Source organism: Apus apus, chromosome 2, assembly GCF_020740795.1.
Source record: "Apus apus isolate bApuApu2 chromosome 2, bApuApu2.pri.cur, whole genome shotgun sequence".
Classification (NCBI taxonomy): Eukaryota; Metazoa; Chordata; class Aves; order Apodiformes; family Apodidae; genus Apus; species Apus apus.
In genome coordinates this window covers 122,140,874-122,163,984 of record NC_067283.1, presented here as the reverse complement: position 1 = coordinate 122,163,984, position 23,111 = coordinate 122,140,874, and the positions used below count along the sequence as shown (strand labels likewise).

Genomic DNA, 23,111 nt, shown 5'->3' with positions numbered 1-23,111 from the left:
ATTGGGAAATAGCCATATAAAGCTACTAAAAGTGTGGCAACTTCACAGTTAGCGTGCTTACTGCAGAGAAGTCCAGGTTAATGTAATCTATTCCAGGGGAGTTTTGCTGCATTTAACATTAGTAGTTCCTTGGGTTAAATGTAAAGCATCTCCACATCTAGCCAGAGAAGTGAAACCATTGTGTCACATATATATGTGTGAATTGGCTTTCATTTAGTTCACATACGTCTATGAGTTCAGTTGTTGCAATATAGAATTTACTTTGCTCTTAGCTAGTTACCTCTCTAAGTGACATGTACACATGCCTGAAGCACTACTCCAAGGACACAGAAACAAATCTCCCTCCCTTTTTTGTAGTTACTGACTCAGAAGGAAGAGACTTAAACTCTGAATAAAGCCCTATTGTTAGGAAGCATATTCCCAGAGAACCAGAAAATTTTGTTAATACTATATGTGCACAGTACAGCTGGTTGTTATATACAGATTTTAAAATTTTTGCGTAAATTTTCAAGACATTAATTTGCTTAGATAAATCTTTCACTGGATAATATTTCAGAATGAATTGTTTTATTTTATTATCTTCTGCAAGTCTAATTTCTTCCCCATTTCTTCCTCTGCCATACCTACAAATCCTAGATCTAGACACTGGGGCAGCAAGAAGACACTTGGAAATATGTCAAATATTAAGCTACTTGATATGAGTAGTAGAGAAGGGAACTTACTAATATTATTGTATTATTTCAATTAACAGAGATACATTACAATTGCTTTTAAGATTATCCAGATAAAGTATCAAGGGTGTGAAGGTCTAAAAAGGAAGCAACAGAAACTCCTATGACAATAAAAAACGGTTTATTATAAATTGGTGATTGAAAGAAAGACAGTTGCTTATTAGACAAGCTAGATGCATGTTTATATAATTAGCTAAGTTTGTCTTTTTTTCATTAACAATTACTGTTGAGAATACTACATCCCAACATCATTGTCTTAGTCAATGCTTCTAAAAATTAAGATGTAAATATATGGTTACAAAAAATGAAGCTGTTTATCACAGCTGTTTTTCCATCAAAAGTGGTAATTGAATAGCATCAGCAATGACCCATGAAGTATCTTTCTGAAAAGCACTAAATCTACTCCATTCCATGCAAGCAGAGAGAGGCTCAACTCTATTTAGCTTACAGTGACCTTTTAATGATGACTCTGAAGTGCCTGGTGCAGAGTCAAAAACAAAACAAACCAAACCCTACCTTGATACTCTTGCTGAAACAACTATAGCAGCATCAACAAGAACTTGCACAGCTGACTCTCAATTCAATTAGGCACCATGGAGGCAGAGTTTATTCCATAAGCAACTGACAAATAGCAACTGCTTCCTGAAGCCAAAAAGGTCAAACAGAAAATGAGAAAGGCCCCCCACAGCTCAAAGGTAAAAACAAGTTTATCACACATACCTTCAGCATGTCCTTCCCAGCTGTTGTTTATAAACCCCAGGCCCCTAAGCCCAGCTGCTTGTTACCTATTAAGTGCATCTCAGCTCCTCCTTGGGAGTTGTCCTGACTTGATATGCTTCATTGCCAGCTTGTTGGCAGTCAGGGTACTGGGTGGCTGCTTCTCCTCCACAGTGCCAGCAGTGGTTGCTGGGCCAAGTGCTAGCTTCAGCCAAGTCTGCTTGTCATATGCCATCAGAGGGAGTAGTGCCAGTCACAAGCATTAAAGAATCATGAGGTCATGTTAAAATCATGGGAACTAAAACAAAACAATTACATGGGATATTCTTTACATTTTAGTGTGAAAATAAAATAATATTTTCCATGGCTTTATCCTCCACCCTTCAGCACAGAAAGTGTCCTCAAAAAATACCATTGTTCTGGCTAGTCTCAAGAACAGACAGACCTCAGGAGCCAAAGACTTCACAGCTTTTACTACTGAGAGCACTCAAGAATGAAGCCATCCTATCACACTTTCAGACACTTGCAGACATTTCACACTTGCTAAATTATTGACCATTCTCATAAGTGCTGACGGTACTCACTGTATCTGTAACTAAAAAGTGTTTTGCCCTCTAAAGACCAGCAGCAGGATTTACATTCCACCTTTTTGCCTAAAACTTGTGTTTCTTCACCTGTAAAAAAAATATAAGACCAGACACATCCCTGACTGAATCTCTTTGCACTACACAGGCAAAACTATTTTCATGTTCTTAGATATGCAAGAATTTCTAGAATTAAGAAGCTGCCACATTCTAATTTCTCTCTCAACCTGTTGCGGGCAATCTTAGTTCCACTGAAGTCAAAGAGACTTTTCCCAAGGATTAAATGTGGTCCTAATTTCACCCAGTAATGGCATGAAGCAGACAGAATGGATCTTAACAGATGTTCAATAAAGCAACTGGAAGAAGAAGAAAAAAAGACAAATCTACTTCACTACTTTCAGTAGTGTCAAGGTAAAATATGAAATGCAGGCCACTAAGGAAGAACAAAACCTGTGAAAAGGAGATGTTAATTTCAACAGAATGCTTTACTGAGCACAACTGACTAAACATAGCATATCTGTGATAAGATGCTGTCCTATATGCAAATGAGTCTTCAAGAATATTGCAAATGTAGGCAGAAAACCAGATTTTCTTTACTGATAATAAATTAATGAAGATACTTCCTGAAATGAACTTCAAGGGATTATCCCCATTTTGTATGTAGGAAGTCTACACTATGATGATACATATAGCAAGAGCCTGTTAATCACCATATTACCTCCCATTTTACTTGCTCATATCTAAGACAGACCACACACTTTTTGTGTATTTAGCACTGTATGTTTGTGAGACAGCAAAAAAAGTTCACACTATGAAACATTCATGACAGACAATATTTATTTCTTAAACAAATAGATGGTTTGTTCTACTGCATTTTTAATAGCTGCAAGCATATTCAGTATATCATTATGTCTAAGATACAGGAACCAATTGTACATAATTGAAGACAAAGGAAATTGAGAGCACGCTTGACAGAATTAACAGGTAAATAAAATCAGTAAATGCAACTGCCACATCCCTTCATTTGATGTCTGTGCAAAAGCATCTTCTAAAGTTCCAAGCACACAGCATACATCAGTTAGCTTATTTTAAACAGCAAATTTGTTTCAGTAATCCATATGGGCAACTAATGCTTCATCATATATATGCAGTTCCTTTAGGCGCTTTATTTTTGCATGCATGTTCCATTCTTTATTGATATGTTCCCCTTTTAACAGAGTCTTTATTTGTTTTAAAGATCAAAGTAGATAAACTCAATACAAAGCTACGTGGCAGGGGCAACACCCATTCCTGCTACCCACTCGCTCTCTCACTCGCTCCCCCTCCTGACTTCTCTCTGCAGGTGACTATGAGTGAACTGCTACTTCTCTGTAAGACCTGAATGGGACACACACTTTGGCAGATGAGGGCCTTCTCTGTAAGACCTGAATGGGACACACACTTTGGCAGATGTGGGCCTTCTCTGTAAGACCTGAATGGGACACGCACATTGGCAGATGTGGGCCTTCTCTGTAAGACCTGAATGGGACACACACTTTGGCAGATGTGGGCGAATACTTTAATGTTTATTAATCTAAAAAAGAGTAAAGATTATAAAAATATAAGGAGTAGAAAACCTCAGACAAGTTAAAATACATAAAATCTCTAAGTAAAATTTATTTTGGTCAGGCAGAGTTTAGCTTATCCAATGTCAATCCAAAATAACAGGGGTATAAACTAAACAAAAACATCATAGTAACTTTACACGAAAAGGTGACAGTTACCCTTCTTTCCTAAGGCCGCTGTACCACAGCAAAGACTCTGATTCAGTGCATTACAGCATCCACATATCAGAGTGGTTCCACTTACATACTGACGATCCTAGAAAAATAACTTTATTTCAAATTATTATGTATAAACTAAAGACAATTTTCAGGTGTAGTTTTGATCACCGTAATTTTGTTTGAATTAAATTGTTCTTCAACAATCCCACTGATTTCACAAACCTGTGAAATCAAACAGAAAAACACAAAAATTAGGGCTAAAATTTAATGTACAGGAAAATAAGATAAAAGGAAAAATTAATCCTTCATTGTGTTTTCATTTTTGTGTTTTCCATACTGCTGAACTCACAGTTAAATATGCATAACTGATTGGTATTTTCATAAATCTCAATTTGGTTGTATTTCTAAAATATTCAGAAGCAAATCACAGTTTCTTTAGTTACATTAATTGTTCCAATTATTCCGTGTTTTGGAGGATTTTTCTGCTGCTTCTTTTTCAATAGTAGTAACAGATTGAAAAAAAAAATTACCTGTGTTGCAAAAAGCATCAAACATAATAGGCAACTGTGATGAATCAGATACACTGAGATAGCAATGTTTAAATTTTTTATTGTGTCCAGTGGTTGAAAATCTTACCCAAAGCAAAATGGAAATTTAGCTTTTACAAATATTTACAAACGCATATTGAAATAGATTGTTTTGCAAGTGTTACTGACTTTAACACAACCTCCCCCTCCTTCCCCACCTCCCTACCCCCCTCCCCAGTATTTGTAAAATATGTAAATTTGCAACTGGACCTATTAAGTGGATCCAGTTAGAGACTTAGGATTATAACCAGAAATAAACACCACCACCACATCTAATTATAGAGTTGAACGCGTAAAAGCCTGTATGTTACCTTACAAGCCTTCACCTTGCCATTTTTAAACACTGAAGGAAAGCAAGCACAACAACCTCACATTTATTTACTTCTTTTGAACACCAAAATATGCAAGCCCTCTTTGGAAGATTAAAGAAACTGGGCAGGAAGAAACTATTCCGATTATCTCCCGCTAACTGATTAAATACAATTGGAACAAGATCTTTAAGTTTCGATTTGCCAGGTGATAAGCCTGGACTTTATACCTGATACTGTACTGATATTCAACAGAACAAGGTGCATACTGTGAGAAACTCAACATAAAAAATCTCAGCCTAGGAAATCTCAGCAACAGTTCTTGTCCTTTATTAACCTTGTACGGTTTGGGGATTTTTTGCCATTTATACCCAATGTTTAACAACTGTTTTCCTTGGAGGTGCGATTTAATTTAATAAGCAGATATTTAAGCATTATCACAGTTTGATCTTTGAGAAACAAATTTGTCTAAAGGGGGAACAAAGAAAAGCAAGTATATGTAAGCCTGTTTCACTTGTAGATTCTTCTCATGACTGTTACCCACAAATGCTCTGAGGACTGTGATCTTCTTAGCTGCAAAAGGAAATGGGATACCAGCCAGAAAATACATTCTGTGCTCCCAATATGCATTATGGAATTCTTGACTGATGAGAACTGGTATTAGCAAGATCAAATTGACTTTCAGTTGACATGAGGAAGAGAAACATCAAGGTGGAGATGCAAGAGGTGAAGGACACCCTGATGGGGCGATGGGATTCAGTGTACCTGTTGCAAGCCCCCAGTAAGACAGATCTCCCGCTGACCTCTGAGATCCCTTTTTTTCTCTCCTTACTCCAGAGAACAAATAGCTTGGAGTAGACTCTCTCACTTTTATAAAGCTGAAGGTAGGTGAGAAGAGTCTTAACCTGACAGGCTGATTTCTCCAATATAAAAGAGAATGACAATAATACGAGTTAATAAAAGCAGGAAGCCACCACCGACTTACTTGGGGAAAATGACTGGAAAATGAAACACCAGAAATACGGATTGGCATCAGAATTAGGACACAGAGTCATGACACATTTTAGAAACATTAACTGGTGATTCCTCATAGCTTTTCTGTCAGTTATCACATTTTATCAACCCACTTTGCAGATCAGGGAAAGAAGACAAGGAGAATACGAGCATTGCTCAGATCCTGCTCAGATCCTGTCCCAGGGACACTAGACATTGCCAAACAAGATTCAATCAATGTGAACAGATGTCACTTATCAAGGAACAAACCTCCTCTCTTCTCCCTCTCCCCTAGTCTCCACACTCATGTTTTTTCTCCCTGACAGGGTCAAGAACAGTCACTGCAATTATATCACAAAGTCTTAACCTTTTCCGTTACAGAGATATTCCTACTTGACTTTGAAATTCTTCCTATTCATGATAAAAGATGAATTTCTATAATTTTGGCTTTGAATAACTCTCAGCCTTGTAAAACATATTTACAGCAGTAGGATAATAAAGAGTGGTTTGGGTTTTTTTAGAGCTTGGAGATATTTCATAAATCCTTCACCTCCTGATAATTTTTGCACTCTAGGATTACAGTCAAGCATTTGACATTTTTTCTGGCTTCTGCAGCAACCTGCCCCCTCTGCTGAATCAGTCAGCTGTGGAACCAAAAGCCTTTCAAGGCCTTATTTAATGCAAAGGGGTGTACTCTCTGCTTGCTGCTCCCTGGGTCTTGCACTTCATGGGGTCATTCATATTTAAACAAATTAATGAAAAGTAGGTCTAGAACATGACCAATGTGCTTTGGTAGCATTTAAAGGCTACCTCCTGCTCTTTCTTTACAGCTGTAAATGACTACACAAGGAACTGGGGAAAGATGATTGAGTTTGATATCTCTCAAAAAAAGTTTGGGTTAAATGGAATAAAAAGCAAGATCTTCTTGGCCTGTAGTGAAAGCACTCAGCCAGCATGGCAAATGAAGGAATCAAGAAAAGTATAAAAGAATGAGCCCACCAGCATAATGTGGCCCCTAGCTCTTTCCAAAGCTCTGTACTATGAAGGGCATGTGAAATGGCCACTTCCTTCCAACTAGAAAGTCTGGACAGCCATGCCCCAGTCGAACAGCTCATTGATAGGTTCCTCTAAGCCCAGATGCAGTTCCACAGGATGACTTGGCACTTCACAATTTTCACAGGGTTATTGTCACTTGTCTTTAGTAAAAACTTAGGGCATTTTTGGCTGAAAGATCAGCTGAAGTAGTTCTGGTTCAACAGTGTCAGACTCAGAAATTCTCCATAGATCCTCGTGATTCATGCAGCACAAATGTTGGGCAGCCACAGGAATGAATTACATGAGTAAAAATATGCTTTTTGCTCAGATTTTTCTGTGAGATCAGTTCTCAGTTCACTGCATGCCTTCACAAAGAACTACATGTAAGTAACGTTTACTCAACAAGTGGTTTGGAAGAACAAAGTCTAAAAGGAGAGAGATCAATCTGATATGATCAAAACCAAATAAAGTTATTTAATTGAAGTTCCCTTATCAACATGCAGCAAATCAGGCTGCATTAAAAAGTTATATTTCTTTGCTATAATGGCTAGTCTTGTTAACTGGTTGTCAGTGACTAGTTAGTAAAACCTTTAGTTTATTTTATTATCTGTAATTATTTAATATTACAGAAGAGTTTTACTTGCCTAAAAGTTTATTATCTTTATTACATTCTTTTAGATTGATCTTTTAAGAGCACAATATTAAACAACCCATGTTTCAACACATGCAATATATTTTGTGATTCAAGGAAAATCTTGTATCAATATACATAGCCTGCTGTATCAATATACAGCTAGTGGAGTATTTTTATTGTGGAGTTGGCAAATCAATTTATGTTTGCATTCTTCTTTTGGAACAAACTTATACTAAAGTTTAGTACAGCTTTTTAGTGATGAGGATAGATCAATATCTGCTGAACTTACCTGCTTATCTATCCAGAGTGATTTACACAAAGCATAGAACTCTGCAGAATTAAAAAATTAAGGACAACCAACATTTTTTTACTGAAAGCTTAGAACTGCACTTGCAAATGTTTTTTGAATTAAAAAAATAAAATATTCCAAAAGCAAAATATTTCTGTCACTGCTATTACATACACTGCCATTTAATACCAGCTATTTACATAGATAAAATCAGCACAAACATATTTTGTGCTTTGAAATCTACTGAATTCTATGACTATCAAGAGTACGGTGAGGTTTAATAGTATTTTACTAATATCTTCGTTATGGTCAATACTAACTCAAAATGTCATATCTTGTATTTCCCAGGTGTGTATTTTTTTGGATCACTAAAGACAGCCTTTACTGGATCCAGAGGCACCTTGCCTTCTCAAGTAAACTGGTTTTATATTCCAAGGACTAAACTACGATAATGAAAACAACGATGTGTGTGTGTGTGTGTGTGTGTAGCTTTGCAGTTTAAAACCACTAGAATAAACTTTAGAATAAAAATGGCAAAAATGTGTTAACATTTACATGCAGATACATGCATTTTCAGGGTTTGTAAGAAAACAGGTAGCACAAATGTAGGATGATCATTATATCATGTGCATCTTTATCAATACCTAAAATGTTGAGTCCAGGGAAGCAACAGAAATTGCACATCCAGACTGCTCTCTCTGAGAATAAGTATATTCATAGCCACCAAGACAAAAAATCCTGCTGCGATCATCTAGTCTGACCTACCACATACCTCTATACTCTCTATAAAGAGATCCCACAGAATCTCCACTGGTTTATCTACCAGAAAGCTCTGCCACCTTACATTAATGACTCCCTTACCTTTTGCTTACAAAGCTTAAGGCTCCTGGTTGCTATGATATAGCATTCAATTTCCTTCACCACAGTCTGATGAGCTGAATGTTTGAACATTACAAAATCACCTCTACAGTTCTTATTTGAATGCCTTTAAGTGAGGCAAACTCTTAACAGGGTTTCCCAAGCCCTGGCTTGGTTTTAATCATCTTCTGAAATCTCTCAAGTTATTCCAATCTTTCTTAATGGCAAGACACCAAACCCACAGTTTTTACTTATATGATGTGGAATAATTAGATTGCTACTTAACTTTTATACATTCAAGGAATGGTCTGCCCTTCTTTGTGACAGCAGTATGCTGAGAGCTCACACTGAGATGATCATCTATGAGCATCCTAAGTCCAATAGGTCATTGCTTTCCAGGACAAAGCCTCATTATTCTACAGCAGAGACAGATACGTTTCTCTGGTGCCAGATATATTTCATTTAGTTCAAATATATTTTATCTGGTTATAATAAAGTGCATTTTACTGGAATGTGGCCATTATATCAGGGGATTCATATCACTTAGTAACTTCAACTTGTCCTTTCCACCAATTATACAAAACTATCAGACCCTAATGAGCACCATTCATCTACCTCTTCCCATTAGAAACTCTAGGTTTTGATTCCTCAGTGAGTCAACTTATAATTTACCTAATGTGTGCCCTGATAATTCTATACGCCATTTTAAATTACAGTGTCATTTCTTATTAGATTAAATGCCTCTAGGAAACCAAGTTTACCATAATAATGCAAGTTACAGAAAAGATATCCTTAGGTTTGGAAGCTGTACTGAAAATAGCTTCCTGTCCTGAAGCAAATTTTGAGAATATTTTCCTTATTGCAATGGAAAATTCCCCCCTCCTCCCAAATTTTTAGTTCAATGTGAACTTTTCTAACATGAAAGCAAGTATTAGTCAGTAGAAATAAAATGACATGAGCTAAACCCTCAATAATATGAAATAATGGCAGCTTTGGATTTAAGCACATTCATTTTAAAAATAGGAATCTTGAGTCTAGTTCCAACTTTCTCTAGCTGTATTTGAATTCTCCCTTCACCATCCAACAGTCATCTAACTTCTGGTAGAATTAATGTCAATCTCTTCTGTTTCACTGTCTATATATAAGTAAATCCAGCTGGGTAAGTTTCCATGCTATGAGATTGTTTTCCCTCATTTTCAGACTCAAGAAGCAGTTACATGAAATGGTGCAGCTTCAGCTATAGGTGCTGTATGACATCAAGCCAAGACCATCCAATAGGCCCGGAGAAGTTCTGTTACAGGAACACAATACTTACTAATATCCCATTTCTGAAGTAGACATAGAAATGTCTCAAGACTAAGCCACTGATAAGGAGAACGAGAGAAAAAGTATCTTCTTTAAAATATGCTAAATGCACACTGGAGAAATTTGGAAAATTATTCATATCCCAAGCAGACAAAAGCCTTATGATGTTCCTCAGAAAGGCTATGTCGGATGTAGTATATGACTTTTACTCCAGTTTATACTACCATTCTTGAAATATTAAATGAAAGAAAAATAACAATAAGTACCTTTCTCCAGAAGATTAATGAATCTGGAATTAAAGTCTCCCAGAAGATCAATTCAGTTTCATTTTTAGGAAAAACATCACATATTTTTACAGCATTTACTATTAACTGAGAAAAATTTCCATCTACAAATATTATGTTCTTATTAACCAGACATAATTGACTAATTTGAGCAACGCCTCATAACTTACTCCCTAGACAAACCAAATCTAGCATTGTTCTAAACCCATACCTACTGAAAGAGGTGATTCCAGTACTGTTATATTCCATCTAAGCAGAACACAAATACAAATAGTTGAATTTAACTGACCAAGAAGGAACGAGTTTGTGCTGATGTCATAAAGGTTGCAATCAACAGTTGCTGCTATAAGCCTGATTCTGTCATTCTTACACATACTCAGTAGTACCTGGCTCTAGCAAAAGGAAATGCTCACAGCAAAAACAAATTCCAGCAGTAAGCTTGTCCTTATTTTGATCATGCAGTTTTCCAAAACTTAGGAACACTTTCATAATCAAGAAAAACTAACTGTTTAACTCAGTGTAAGAAATTTTATCCATGGACAAACATTGTATGGTTTGGAAATTCACTGGAACAGAATTTCTTTAATCTAAAAAAACCCTCTTTCTTTCTTTTGGGCAGTAAATCCACACCAGGACTACAGATAGTAGCTCAAATAACACCAAATGACTGTCTGTCTTTTCAAGGTTCTTGGAAGCTAGTGATGCATTAGAAATTTCCAGCCAGCAGTCTTTGTAGGTCCTGTTCTCAGGGAAAATTCAAGCTGACTCTTGTCAGTCCCCTGAAAGGCTGAATTTCTTCTCATAAAAGCTGGCTAAGGAATGTTCTGGTGGTTATACAAGTAGCTTTTCTGTCTCCTTACATCCGTAATCCATAAAGAAAAAAATTATTTTTGCCAGGTCCAAGAACTCCCACCAAAAGCACTGTGGTAGGGATACACATTTTCTTCAGCCCCTTCCTCTTTTCAAGAATTATTTCCATGCATCCTCTAAAAACTCTTTGCAGAGAACCAGCATACAAGCAAACTACCACAGGTAATAATGGGGAACTATCTTCAGAATGACAGCTGAGGAGGAAGACACAAAGCTTTGTCTACAGGTATTTTAGTGACACTAAAATAAAAAAAGAATTACAAACCCATGATTTTGGATTATATAGCCTTGGCCATTTTCACTTCTCTTTGCTCATTGTGTGCAAATTTCCAAAGGAGAACATATCTAGCAAGTCAAAGAGATTTAGTTACTAAATTACAGTAGTTCTTAAAAAACCATGTGTTGGTTCCTACCTTCTAATAAAAAAAAAAAAATCCATTACAAGAGAAAATAATTACACATCTATCTTGCTCTCTGACATATGGCCATTAGGCACAGAAAGAGAAAGGAGAGGATCTGCTACAAAAACAACAATGCTTCTTAAAAATGTTTTTTCTTTCCTTATTTAACATAACACACCTCTTAAACTGAAACCATTTATTCTCTTATATAAGCATCTATTTAATTTCAAAGTTTGCCATAACTGGTATGAAACTTTAAAAATTATTGACTTCAGTAATTTATGGATTTGCCGATCAAGACAATTTTTTAAAATACTGTCAGAGAGCCTAGGATTTGGGAAGTAAAGTCTGATTTACAAGAACTGAGAACCTACATCTCATTTGTGTAAGACAAGATATGCTCTGTTGGATGTTTTGCAAATGATGTTTGTTGGGAGATGTTGAGATGCTACAGTGACCCAATTCCATTCAGCTATCATTGGCTTTGAAAATAGCCTTTATAAAGTCTTACATCTGACTATATTTGAAACTGTTCCCCCAAATTTTTTCACTATTTTTCTTGTAGAAGACCAACCAGAAGGTATTAATTTAAAAGAATTCAAGGTGACTCACATAGGTTCTTTTTGCAGTTAGTTTTCCCACTACCAAAACCAAGCTTTACACCTGGCTGCTATTATCTCAATGTAGTCAAAGAATGTGGTAAATATTATCCACATATAATTTATTAAAAGCTGAGTCAAAGAACAGGTGTTGCTATTGTAAAGATTAATTTTGCAGCTCTTCTTCTTGAACTCATAAATTACGAACTCCTGGGCCCCCTTAACACTAAACACATACAACATCCACACAGATTTATTAACTTTAGGGTGAAAAATTATGTGGAATCTTGCCAGCTGCTCTGCCCACAAGCACTGGCATCAGCAAGTGTGCCAAACCCCTCACTGACTTCCACTTTACAACTGGGAATTGGTGGCTTCTTTTTGTCAGTAGTGGCAGTTGTGCAGTTTATGCTTGCCAATGACACTAGCACATAACATATAACCTCAGACAGTGATTATTACATTATTATTGTTATTTTTAATGACATTTATGATCATTATTAGATTCCAGACACAGAATGTATTGCTGTGACCAAACATTTTTGTTCTACCCCTTTAGTTACATTAGTAGAAACACTGACCTATTGTAAAGGGTGCAGCTGTTAACTACACAGCAGTTAACTGCACAGTGAACATGGTTTCACAAAGGGAAAGTCCTGTTTAACAAATTTTATGAGGTAAGCTCACTCACCCTGTGGGTGAAGGAAAGGTGGTGGATATAGTTTTTCAGGATTTGGTAAGACTTTTAACACTATCCCTCACTGCATCCTTCTGAACAATTTGTCCACCTGTGGGGATGAGCAGGTTCATGGTGCTGTGAGTCAAGAATTGGCTGAAGTGCAGAGCTCCAAGGTTTGTAGTGAGTAGGGTTACATCTGGCTGGTGACAATTTTAAAAGTGTTCCTCCAGGTTCCATTCTACGGCCAGTTCTGTTCAATGTATTTATCAGTTATATGAATGCAGGAGTTGAAGCCACAGTTTGCAAGTTCGCTGATGATACCAGACTGGGAGGTGCTCTTGACTCTCTTGAGGTATTCTTGAGGGACTCTCTCAAGAGGCCTTGCAGAGGGATCTAGATGAATTTTAGCATTAGGCAATGATGGATGGGATTAAATTCAACAAGTCAAAATGCTGAATCCTGCACCCATGACACAGTAATGCCAGGCACAAGTTTAAATGAGAAGTGGCTGGAGAGCAGCCCTGCAGAAAGGGATCTGGGGTGCTGGTCCCAGCAGGCTCAACACAAGTCAGCCATGTGCCCTGGCAGCAAGGAGGGGAAACCGTGTCCTGGAGTTCATCAAATACAACATGACCAGCAAGTCAAAAGAAGTTTTCATCTCACTGTATTCATCACTGGTGCAGTCTCACCTTCAGAACTGTATTCAGCTCTGGGCCCCACAATTTAAAAAGGATACAAAGGTCCTTGAAAGGGTCCAGAGGAGGGCAACAAAACTGGTGAAAGGGCTGAAAGGAATGTCCTATGAGGACGAGCTGAGGACTTTCGGCTTGTCTAATTTGGAGAAAATTAGGCTGAGGGGTGACCTCGTTGCTCTCTGTAGCTTCCTGAGGAGGCGCTGTGGAGAAGGAGGTGCTGAGCTCTTCTTCCTGGTGTCCAGTTATAGGACTCAAGTGACTGGTTCAAAGCTACACTAGGGAAGGTTTAGACTGGATATTAGGAAGCATTTCTTTACTGAGAGGATGGTCAAATACTAGAAAAGGCTTCCTACAGAAGGGGTGGATGCCTCAATCCTGTCAGAGTTTAAGAAGCATTTGGATGATGCCCTTAACAGCATGCTTTAACTTTTGGTCAGAAACTATAGCTTACAGCTACTTTATTTTCCTTCTCTGTTCTCAGTGCCATCAGATTCAGGAAAAACAATTGTAATTAGTTAGGCAACTATCATTTCTACTGATCTGGAGGCAGGACTGGAACTTTTATTTATAATGTACCTCTCTGTCACACTGGACAGTGAAAATTACCTCAGAAAATTCTTAGAATCTTAGACAGGCTCTTGGATGCTCAGAAGTCCCCATACCTGTGCAATTCAGGTACAGCAGCTATGAAAGAACCATGCTGTGCATCTGATGTGTCCTAGAACACCAGTCTCTCTGATCACACAATTAGCTCCAGTCCATGCAACCAGTCCTACCAGTGTTTGTGCGATTGTAAGTTAATTACAGAAAATACAGAGGAAAATTCACATGCACGGAATAGGCTGGTACCTGGCTGCCTTTTTGCCCACCTGAGGCAAGCTTCAGCCCCAAGGTAAGTGAAAGGTTCGGGTGAAGACAAACTGGACTTATTGGCTTTGAACTAAAATCAGCTGGACACACAGAACTTAATTTGAAGACTGTACTACTGTTAAAAAAACAGCACATGCTCTTCGGTATCTCACTGTACAAACTGAAATTTCACAGTCAAACCCGAGGCTATGTATAGATTTGTGAAATGGGTGTATGAATAGAAAACGTACTTTTTTTGCAAGTGGCATAATTTAAATATGTATTCTCTTTATCTAGCATGATTATGATTAATCATTATTCCCTTACATAACTGTTCTATTCTGTGAAGAAACTGGCCTTTTCTTATTTTAACTCTGCATGTTTAAAGCAGTTTTAGTAAAAGGTAGTAAGTTTTCTAAACATGCTGATCCAAAATTCTGTTCTTTTCAAGCACATCACCTAAAATACATTAGAAAATAGTTTCCTTATTCACCTTTGCAGATCACAAAACTACAGTGAATTAAAAAAAGAAATGCAAAACGTTTAATATCTTCAGCAAGATTAATTACAGGTAGGCAGACAGAACTTGCTGCAGTTTGAATGTATTGCAATTTATAGCATGTTGCTTGCTGCTACTTGTTCTGTCATTTAGGTTATGATCCTGCTGACCTTTCCTTTGATGATTAGACAATTGCTTCAAAGAGTGTAGGATATTAAGGATTACTTCTGTAATTTTCTTCATATAGAGGAATTCAAAAGAACACAGGCAAAATAGAGATAATGGAGTCACAAGCCTGAGGAGGAAGGCTCTACTTGTCAGAGGTATTGGTTTGGTTTTTTTTATTGTGGGGTTGTTTGGGGTTTTTTTTGCTGGTCAATACTGATTTACTAACAGAGTATCCATTTCAACTACATGTTTCTTCTCTGGAACAGCTACTTTAATACATTAGGACAAATGGTTTCACTTAGCTAAGTAAAAGCATGGTCTGTGATAATTTTGTCATTGTTCAGTGACTGTAAATCAATCCTATAAATTTCAGCCCTCAAACAAAAGGTACTTACGAGATAAGCTGCTGTGAGCAGGCGTGACATCTTCACAGGATTTGATGATACAAAAAAGAGAAATTAAAAGTTTGAGGGGTTTTGACACATTATCTGGTCCTAACAAATATACTTACATTTGTCTTGGTCAGCTTCCACTCCTTCACTTTCTGTGTCACTCGGCAATATCCAAGGTTGATGAGCAAGCTGAAGCTGTTGTAAGAATTCATCCTGCCACAAACAGATCTATTTTAGATAAAATGACAGAGAGTGGTTCTATATAAGCGCAGACTGTAGCAAACATTCTAGCATCAATTAAGTAGAGAGGGAAAATTCTTTAATAAAAAAAATCTTGCTGTGAAATAAAATAAGAATGTAGAGGGTAGGCAGGCTCCCTTGATTATTTTATTATTGTTTAATTCTTATTTACTTATCTATTCTGAAAAAAGTAGCCATGGTATGTACATACTCATCTTAGAAATGCCCGCACACAGAACAAAATCTTAATGCAGATATTCCATCGGTCCCTGCAGTTTTTGCACTGTGCCTAGACATGTCATGAAAAATTTGCTTAAGTAAGGCATTCATTTTTCAGAACTTTTACTGTCCAATCTAGTAATAACAAGAACCTGAAACTTAATTTAGAACCTAGGGTTTTATTGGAGAAGACGAAAGCCTAGGACAGAAAAATGGTATGGAAACTTTTGTCTCCAAGACATCATAAAACTCTAAGCATCAAAATATAAATGTTTTACACATATAAAAATCCATATGCAGTGGAATATGTGCTTTTTAAAGTGGTTTACAATTGCCTCCTTTTTTATATAATGTATATATATATATGTACATTAAAATATTTTTCCATACACATGTATGTAAGCACGCACATACATAGACATATAAATACTTTGACAGGTTCCTTTACAATATTCAAGGTGAGAGATGAGACTGGAATGCACAGCTTTATTGTCAAAAGCAGTTCAAACATGCAAGTCTAGTCCCTAAAAGAGAATGTAAACATTGGCCAGATATAAAAATACTAGCCACATTCTTGTAAGTACCTGAAAAAAAAAAAAAAAGGGGGGGGGGAGGGGGGGCAAGGGGGGAGGCAGGGTACTAGCTCAGTCTGCTTTCAGTCTTCTTTTACACCAACTGAAAAACAGAATCTACATATTCCAAGTTAAATTGTACTGCACAGCACTACAACATAATTTTTATTGTTAGGCTCTCTGATTTAAAACCAGAAACCAGGCTTGTTTAAATCAGTTCAATCAAGATCTAACTCATTTGGAGTAAATTATTAATTCTGTTAGTAATCTGTTACAAAATCCACCAAGACTGTAGCAATGGCCCAACACTAATCTCACACAGGAGCTCCAGGCCTTATTCATGTATTGCTATTTCAAATGTGCTCAGTGTTCAAGAAAGCTGGTGACTACAGCACTGAACTGGGTAAAGGGTTTTGGTTTAAGGAACAGGATTCTTGTAGTAGCAGTGAGTGGCTGTCACACTGATCAACATACTTTTTATGATCCAAAAAGATAGAGCCAAGAATTGAGCCAGGCAGCAGAACACAGTGGAAGTATCTGACCAAAATGAGAGTCCTCATCACATCCAGTTTTGTTCTATAGTGCAGTAAGTAGGAGGAAAACTTCTGTTAATCAATGCAATATTCAAATAAACTGACATCTCCTGCTGGTAATTATGACAGACCAATAAAGATTACTGAATACCACTTTGAAACATCTTGATATATAAAGAGATTGTAAAATTCCAAGTGTTCATAAAATGAAATGGAAACAAGGGAGTCAGTAGTATTTTCATCTGAACAGCTACTGATAACTATCACAGAATTGTGTCACTTTAATGGAATCCATCCTAAAGAGACAAGGATTCAACTTTCTTTTGTCAATTTTTACAAAACACTGAAGGATAAGGTAAATGCATAAAAGTCTCTCTGCCAAAGGATTTGGAACCCTGATTTATTAGTTTTATAGAGATAATAAACCTATTTCTCTAGGTAGCATTTCTTTGCTGTAATTCAATTCAGCCTTGAACAGAGCTGATAATAAAACACAGCTGTTAGAACATTGTTATATTATGTGTGCCAAGAGGCAGAAATTCGTCCACAAGAATCTCAGATCACTTTAAGTCTTGAGTATTAAAAAAAACCCAAAACATTCTTAACAGCTGATATGTTAAGTACCTGCAAAATTATTTTAGATTTATGCTCTAACAAGATTAAACCACCCTTAGCTACAGCAAGAACTTTTACTAAAACTTAAGAACAACTCTGAATTTTACTTACCAGTAATATTTTTAGATTTTAGACTTTTTATGTTACTCTGAAACACATTACAAACTAGGAATCATACATAAGGCATTGAAAGATATGTTAAAATTCCTGGTAAATAAACAAGTGACAGCACACAGTGCAAACCCATGCAGATTCCAAATTCTTTAATTCAAGCTCCTGGTAGCCAGTAATCACAATCTTTCCAACTGACTTATTCTCATAAAATATGAAACAACTTTGTGCTGGCTAATTCCACCAACACCACCTAAGAGTAAGGAAGCAGAATTATTTGCAAAATCTTATTGTAATATCTTCTATAGGATTGGCAAAATAACCACAGCGTATTTGCAGCTAGTGGAAGTTTGCAGTTCACATTATAAGGCTAAGAAGAATAAAGGCAATTTCTCTTCTTTTATTTCACAGGTTTTACACAGGAAGAGAATACAAAACCTACAATGAAAGTTGTAAAATAATTTACAGTATCAGCCTTGAGGTTTAGATGTTTGTGATCTGTTAAAGTACAAAGACAGACAGAACTTTGTTGTTCTTCTACACGGGGCCACATTTGACTTTTAAAATTTTCTCTCCATGGTCAGAGAGAAGTTGTGACTCAAGAGAATGAAATTGCGTGGGCACAAATAGGCGGATACCTCTAACATGGCAAAAAATGTCACTGAACAGAGATAATTCCTGGGTATGTCCTGTCTAAACTCACTTCTCTAAGTGACCAGACACTTCAGCTGGGCAAAAATAGCTTAAAAGCTCTTGAAGCTTCTAGTGTTAACACTCCAAATATGGAGTTGGGAGCAGCAGATTGGCCAGACTGCCATCAGCTACTTTCTGACATTCATGGGCCTTTACAGCTTGGCAGAAGAAGATCTTCAGTAATAGCAGTTTTTGCCTTGGAAGCAGAGCTAGTCCCAAAACAAGTCTCCATTAAATCAAAGGTCACTTGTGCATGTCAGGAAAGGATACACAGGGTTTGAGCTGGGTCACTAGTAGCCAACATACTATTGTACCCAGAGAGCAAAGAGAAAGAAAAGAATTTGTCCCTTCTAGAAGGGATTATAGCAGAGGATAAGATCCTGCATAGAAAGGCTGAGTTTTAACACCATCTTTACAGTGGCCTTGCTGAACTAAACTGGACATGCTATTCTAACTGTAAAACAGGGTAATCATATTGCTTATTTAATATATATACATATACATACATATATTAAAAATGTATGAGGACACTCGTTGTAAGAGCTATTAGCAAAAGTTGAGTTTTGGCAAACAGAAGTAACAAGTCACAGCAAATGAAATGAGACTCATTATTTTTATTAATCTAACTACAGCAAGACTGTGGAAGAAAGCATTTTAAATTGCCTGCCTTGTTACTGAAAAGATCAGAAGTGTCAGACAGACTGGATATTCCTTGGTGGAGATGCAGTGCTCATTATGTTGCACTTTCTGGAGTCTATACAATAATTTTAGTTGGCATCACATGATTATGTATCAGTTAGGAACAGGACTGCTAAGAAAGAAGGTGAGAGAGAATAGGAGAGAGAGAAGGCGAGAATAGGAGAGAGAGAGAGGGAAGGGAAGGGAAGGGAAGGGAAGGGAAGGGAAGGGAAGGGAAGGGAAGGGAAGGGAAGGGAAGGGAAGGGAAGGGAAGGGAAGGGAAGGGAAGGGAAGGGAAGGGAAGGGAAGGGAAGGGAAGGGAAGGGAAGGGAAGGGAAGGGAAGGGAAGGGAAGGGAAGGGAAGGGAAGGGAAGGGAAGGGAAGGGAAGGGAAGGGAAGGGAAGGGAAGGGAAGGGAAGGGAAGGGAAGGGAAGGGAAGGGAAGGATGGGAAGGAAGGGAAAGAAAGAGAGGAAAGGAAGGAAAGAACGGGAGGAAAGAAAGGAAGGAAAGAAAGGAAAGGAAGGAAATGAAGAGAAAGACAGAGAGAGAGAGGAGTGAAGCGTTTAGTGGGAAACAATGAAACCCTCGTTTCTTCTGAAATAATTTCTTCTGAACATATTTAGTTAACAATTAATTTCAACTCTAATTTTCTGGTATGTGAGAAAATTCCAACACACAAACACACCAGCCCCTCAAATCAAGAGATAATGAGGTTTTTTTGTTTGTCAAGAAGAAATTTGTTACAATCACTTTTTTTTTTCCATTGAAAACTTCTGGTTTGAAAATATTATCAACTGTCAGTGAAGATACTTTCAACAGAACTATCAACAGCTTAAATCTTCATGTCTTTAAGCTTAATATCCAATTCTATGTGAAGAAGTAGCTCAAGTGATGTGATTAGTACATGGACATACAAACACCAAAATGAATGTTTTTCACCACCAAATTCTCTAGTTTTTGAGTTGTCTGTGCCTCATTTCATTTCTTTCATAATAAATAACAGAGGCCACATACTTAATTGTAAGATTAAACTAAGCATCAAATCTCTAATTTTCCTACAAGGGTCTCTAAGCAATATTATTATAAACAACATTTTTAATTTTTTTAAGAGGTCATTAGAATGATAACACACTGTATCAGTGTCATATTCCACAGGTTTTTAAAACAAATTATACTTCTCAGAAACAATTATCTAAAGGTATGATTTTTTTTTTCAGTCTTGGGGAAAAAAGCTCTGCAGGCTTTGATAAATGGGTTATAAAGAGATTGGTAATAAATTGTGGGAATTGACTGATTTCACCATTAAAAAATTAGCAATCTAGACATGTCAGTCCTTCTGAAGTCAGTATAGAAGAACTGACATTTCCTGAGACAAAACTCACCTTTGTAAGGCATGTATCTGAGATAGACAGCAGGGCTATTCTTTCATAAGTGCTTTTATTTCTGCTGCCTACACATTAAAGTTATCTTTAAGGCAGCTAAGGTTAGCAGAGGAGAATTCCACTCAGAATTTACAAGGTACTTTAACTTCTTGTTTTGAACAAAGACTAATCCTGTAAAAGCCATAATTATGGGACAGGAAGTTTTTATGCTCTGCATCAGTCTAGTTAACATGCACTCAGTACTAGACAGTGATTCAAGAATGGACATATTCTCACTGCAGTTCAGTTTTGTATTTTGGAAAGTTTGTCCATTCAGTGATGTCTAACTAATCATTCCAATGTGTCCAAAAAATGTAAGAAAAATCCAAGGACCAAGGAACTACTATGCACTGCCAGAGCAGCAGGAAAAAAAAATGCCCAGGAATCACAAAGATAAAATACACTTGCATTTAGTCTTCCAGAGGTATGCACCTCCTAGAAATTGTAAGGCTAATAAAACTGCCATGCATCATGCAGGCAAAACCCTACACAGTTCTTGGAAAATTTGGGGGGCAAAAGTGCTTCAGTATTATTTCTGTAATAATCCTGACATTCTCAAATCAGTACCTCTCAAAGCTGAGCAGTATTTCCTTGATAATTTTTTCATCCTTATATTTCAAGTTCTTTTCAGAGTAGTAAGTTACATTAGGTATACTGATGTTACTTCAACATAAAACACAATTTAGTCTTGACACTATAACCATTCTTAAACATAGAAAAAAAACATTAAATTGAAAATCTTACTTCTGATAAACTGCTTCTCTGAGTAGTGACAGTTCCAACAATGTCTCCACTCATTTGCACAGAGAGCCCTGAAGCAGCGCTGAGGGTCCTCCCCATTTGGCTCTTAGATGACAAAGATCTGCTTCTTTGCATACTAATGAAGCTTTCCCTATTTCCTTGGTTGCTAGGGGTAAAAGGCCGTGACAGCAAGCTATTTGGGGTCACAGGTCTGCTCCCTGGAGTTGATGGAGTTGGTGGCCTGTTGGTTTGTGTACTGGGCGTTGGAGGCCTATTGTTTGCAACACTGGAGACCTGTGTTCTGCTGTTAGTGGGCAGTGGTGGTGATTTGTTTCCTTGGAGCTGAACGTTCTTCCCCATCTGAGTTTGCACCTGAGGCCTCGGATTTTGGCCCTGTGTAGTAGCTTGAAGACTGCCTTGATGGTCAGATGTAACTAAGCTATGATGCTGGATTGTAGGGTTTCTTGAGAGCCTGGCTTCTTCCCATAGTGCTAGGTCCTTCTCAATATCTGTGCACAAACGTAGACACACAAAAAGGAAAGAAAAAAAGAAACTCACTTTCTGTTTCTCTCTGGTTTAAAACTCATTGATTTTTTTCAATGTAAGTGACATTCTGAAGCTTTGCAGAGAAAATCTAGTCACTCTTAAAATATAAAGCATCAGAATTAACAGTTCAAATGCTTGACAATCATTTCCTCAAAGTTTATTTATATTTGATTTACAGCAAACACAGCTATCCCACAGAAATACTGACATCCACTGAAGGTCAATACAAGCTTTAAAAACCCCTTTCATTTCTTCAAGGTTCTCTCTGTGGCTTTTGCACAGTTTCTCATTAGTAACAAACCAAGATGGAGCAGTGAGCTAAACTTGTCATCCTCAGCTGCAGTGAAGGGCAATCCAAAACTGGCTCAAGGTAAGACTTTTGCTTCTGGCCTCATTGTCTGTTGCCCAAACAAAGCTCTGGGGGAAATGACCCTAGAACTCTGGCACATCTAGATCTGTGATCCTCTTTGGATCTGGACTTTTTGCTCTTGCCTGCCATCAGTGCCACAGCAGGTGATGGGGTCACCAATATCTGGAATCCAAGGAGAAAAGGTGGCCAAGGTCCAGCTCCTACCCTTCACACAGCCATAAGGAATAAGATCCTATTTAAAAACACAACAGATATGGGGTAGTGATTAAAAGTGTCTTCTGAACTCATTTAAATCACATTAATGCTTCCAATGAATTAAGTCAAATCCATCAAAAAAGTTAGGTGATGGTAGCTAGAACTGAGGTTAGCATTGCTAACATACTGAAATGTCCTTGCAAGTCAAAACATCAAGCTTAAAAAAAAAAAAAAAAAAAAAGAAGATTACTCAAGTTTATTTTATCTTAAGACAATTGTTACCAATTTTCACTGTCATGGGCACGTACTCTTCTGTAACTTGGTTTTGACAGGGCCAGTTGGTGCCATTTCCCATTAAACTGTACAAGTCACAGCCTCAGAAGCTGCAAATCAGCAAGGCTCTACTGATTTAAAAATGTATGTCAATAATTTAATAGTTCTAATAGTCCTAAAAAACCAAGATTTTTAAACAGCATATTAGAAAATCAGGTTTTCTTCCACTTGTGTTTACCAGTAGGTATAAAAGGTTTGTAAAATATTCAAAGACGTGCCACCTTTAACATTAACTGATTGCTACCTTGCGGACCTCCTAAAATTATTTCCTTTTTGAAATAAGTATGTCTTGAGGTACTCTTCCATTATGATTGAAAAAAAATCAATACACATCACTCTAGAACTTGCAAGATCCCTGGGGCGAATAAAAGACAGTGTGGTCTAGCCAATTTAAACCAAATGAGGAATATGCTCTTTTAAAGCTTAGCCTATGTCTTTGCAAAATTACAGACCTCTAACTTCCCCATGAAGATTCCGTACGCTAAGAAATTATCTTAATATTGAAAAATTTAGTAAGAGTTAAATAAACATTTTATTCCAGCTCATGTTTCTTTAATTCCATATAGCAAGCAAGCCTGCAGCTAAGCCAATTATTCTTGTAAT

The 23,111-nt window shown here is 37.1% G+C and overlaps 1 protein-coding gene across 1 annotated transcript in view; it reads right to left on the bottom strand.

Moving 5' to 3' along the window:
* Positions 1-3,999: 3,999 nt before the first annotated feature.
* C2H8orf34 (chromosome 2 C8orf34 homolog) overlaps positions 4,000-23,111 on the bottom strand; it is a 173,323-nt gene continuing 154,211 nt past the window's right edge. The window contains exons 12-14 of the mRNA XM_051612173.1: positions 21,068-21,573; positions 15,360-15,468; positions 4,000-4,017 (exon numbers count right to left, since the gene is read on the bottom strand). Coding sequence (XP_051468133.1) covers positions 4,010-4,017; positions 15,360-15,468; positions 21,068-21,573 — 623 coding nt within the window. The 3' untranslated portion in view covers positions 4,000-4,009. The remainder of the gene's footprint in view (positions 4,018-15,359; positions 15,469-21,067; positions 21,574-23,111) is intronic.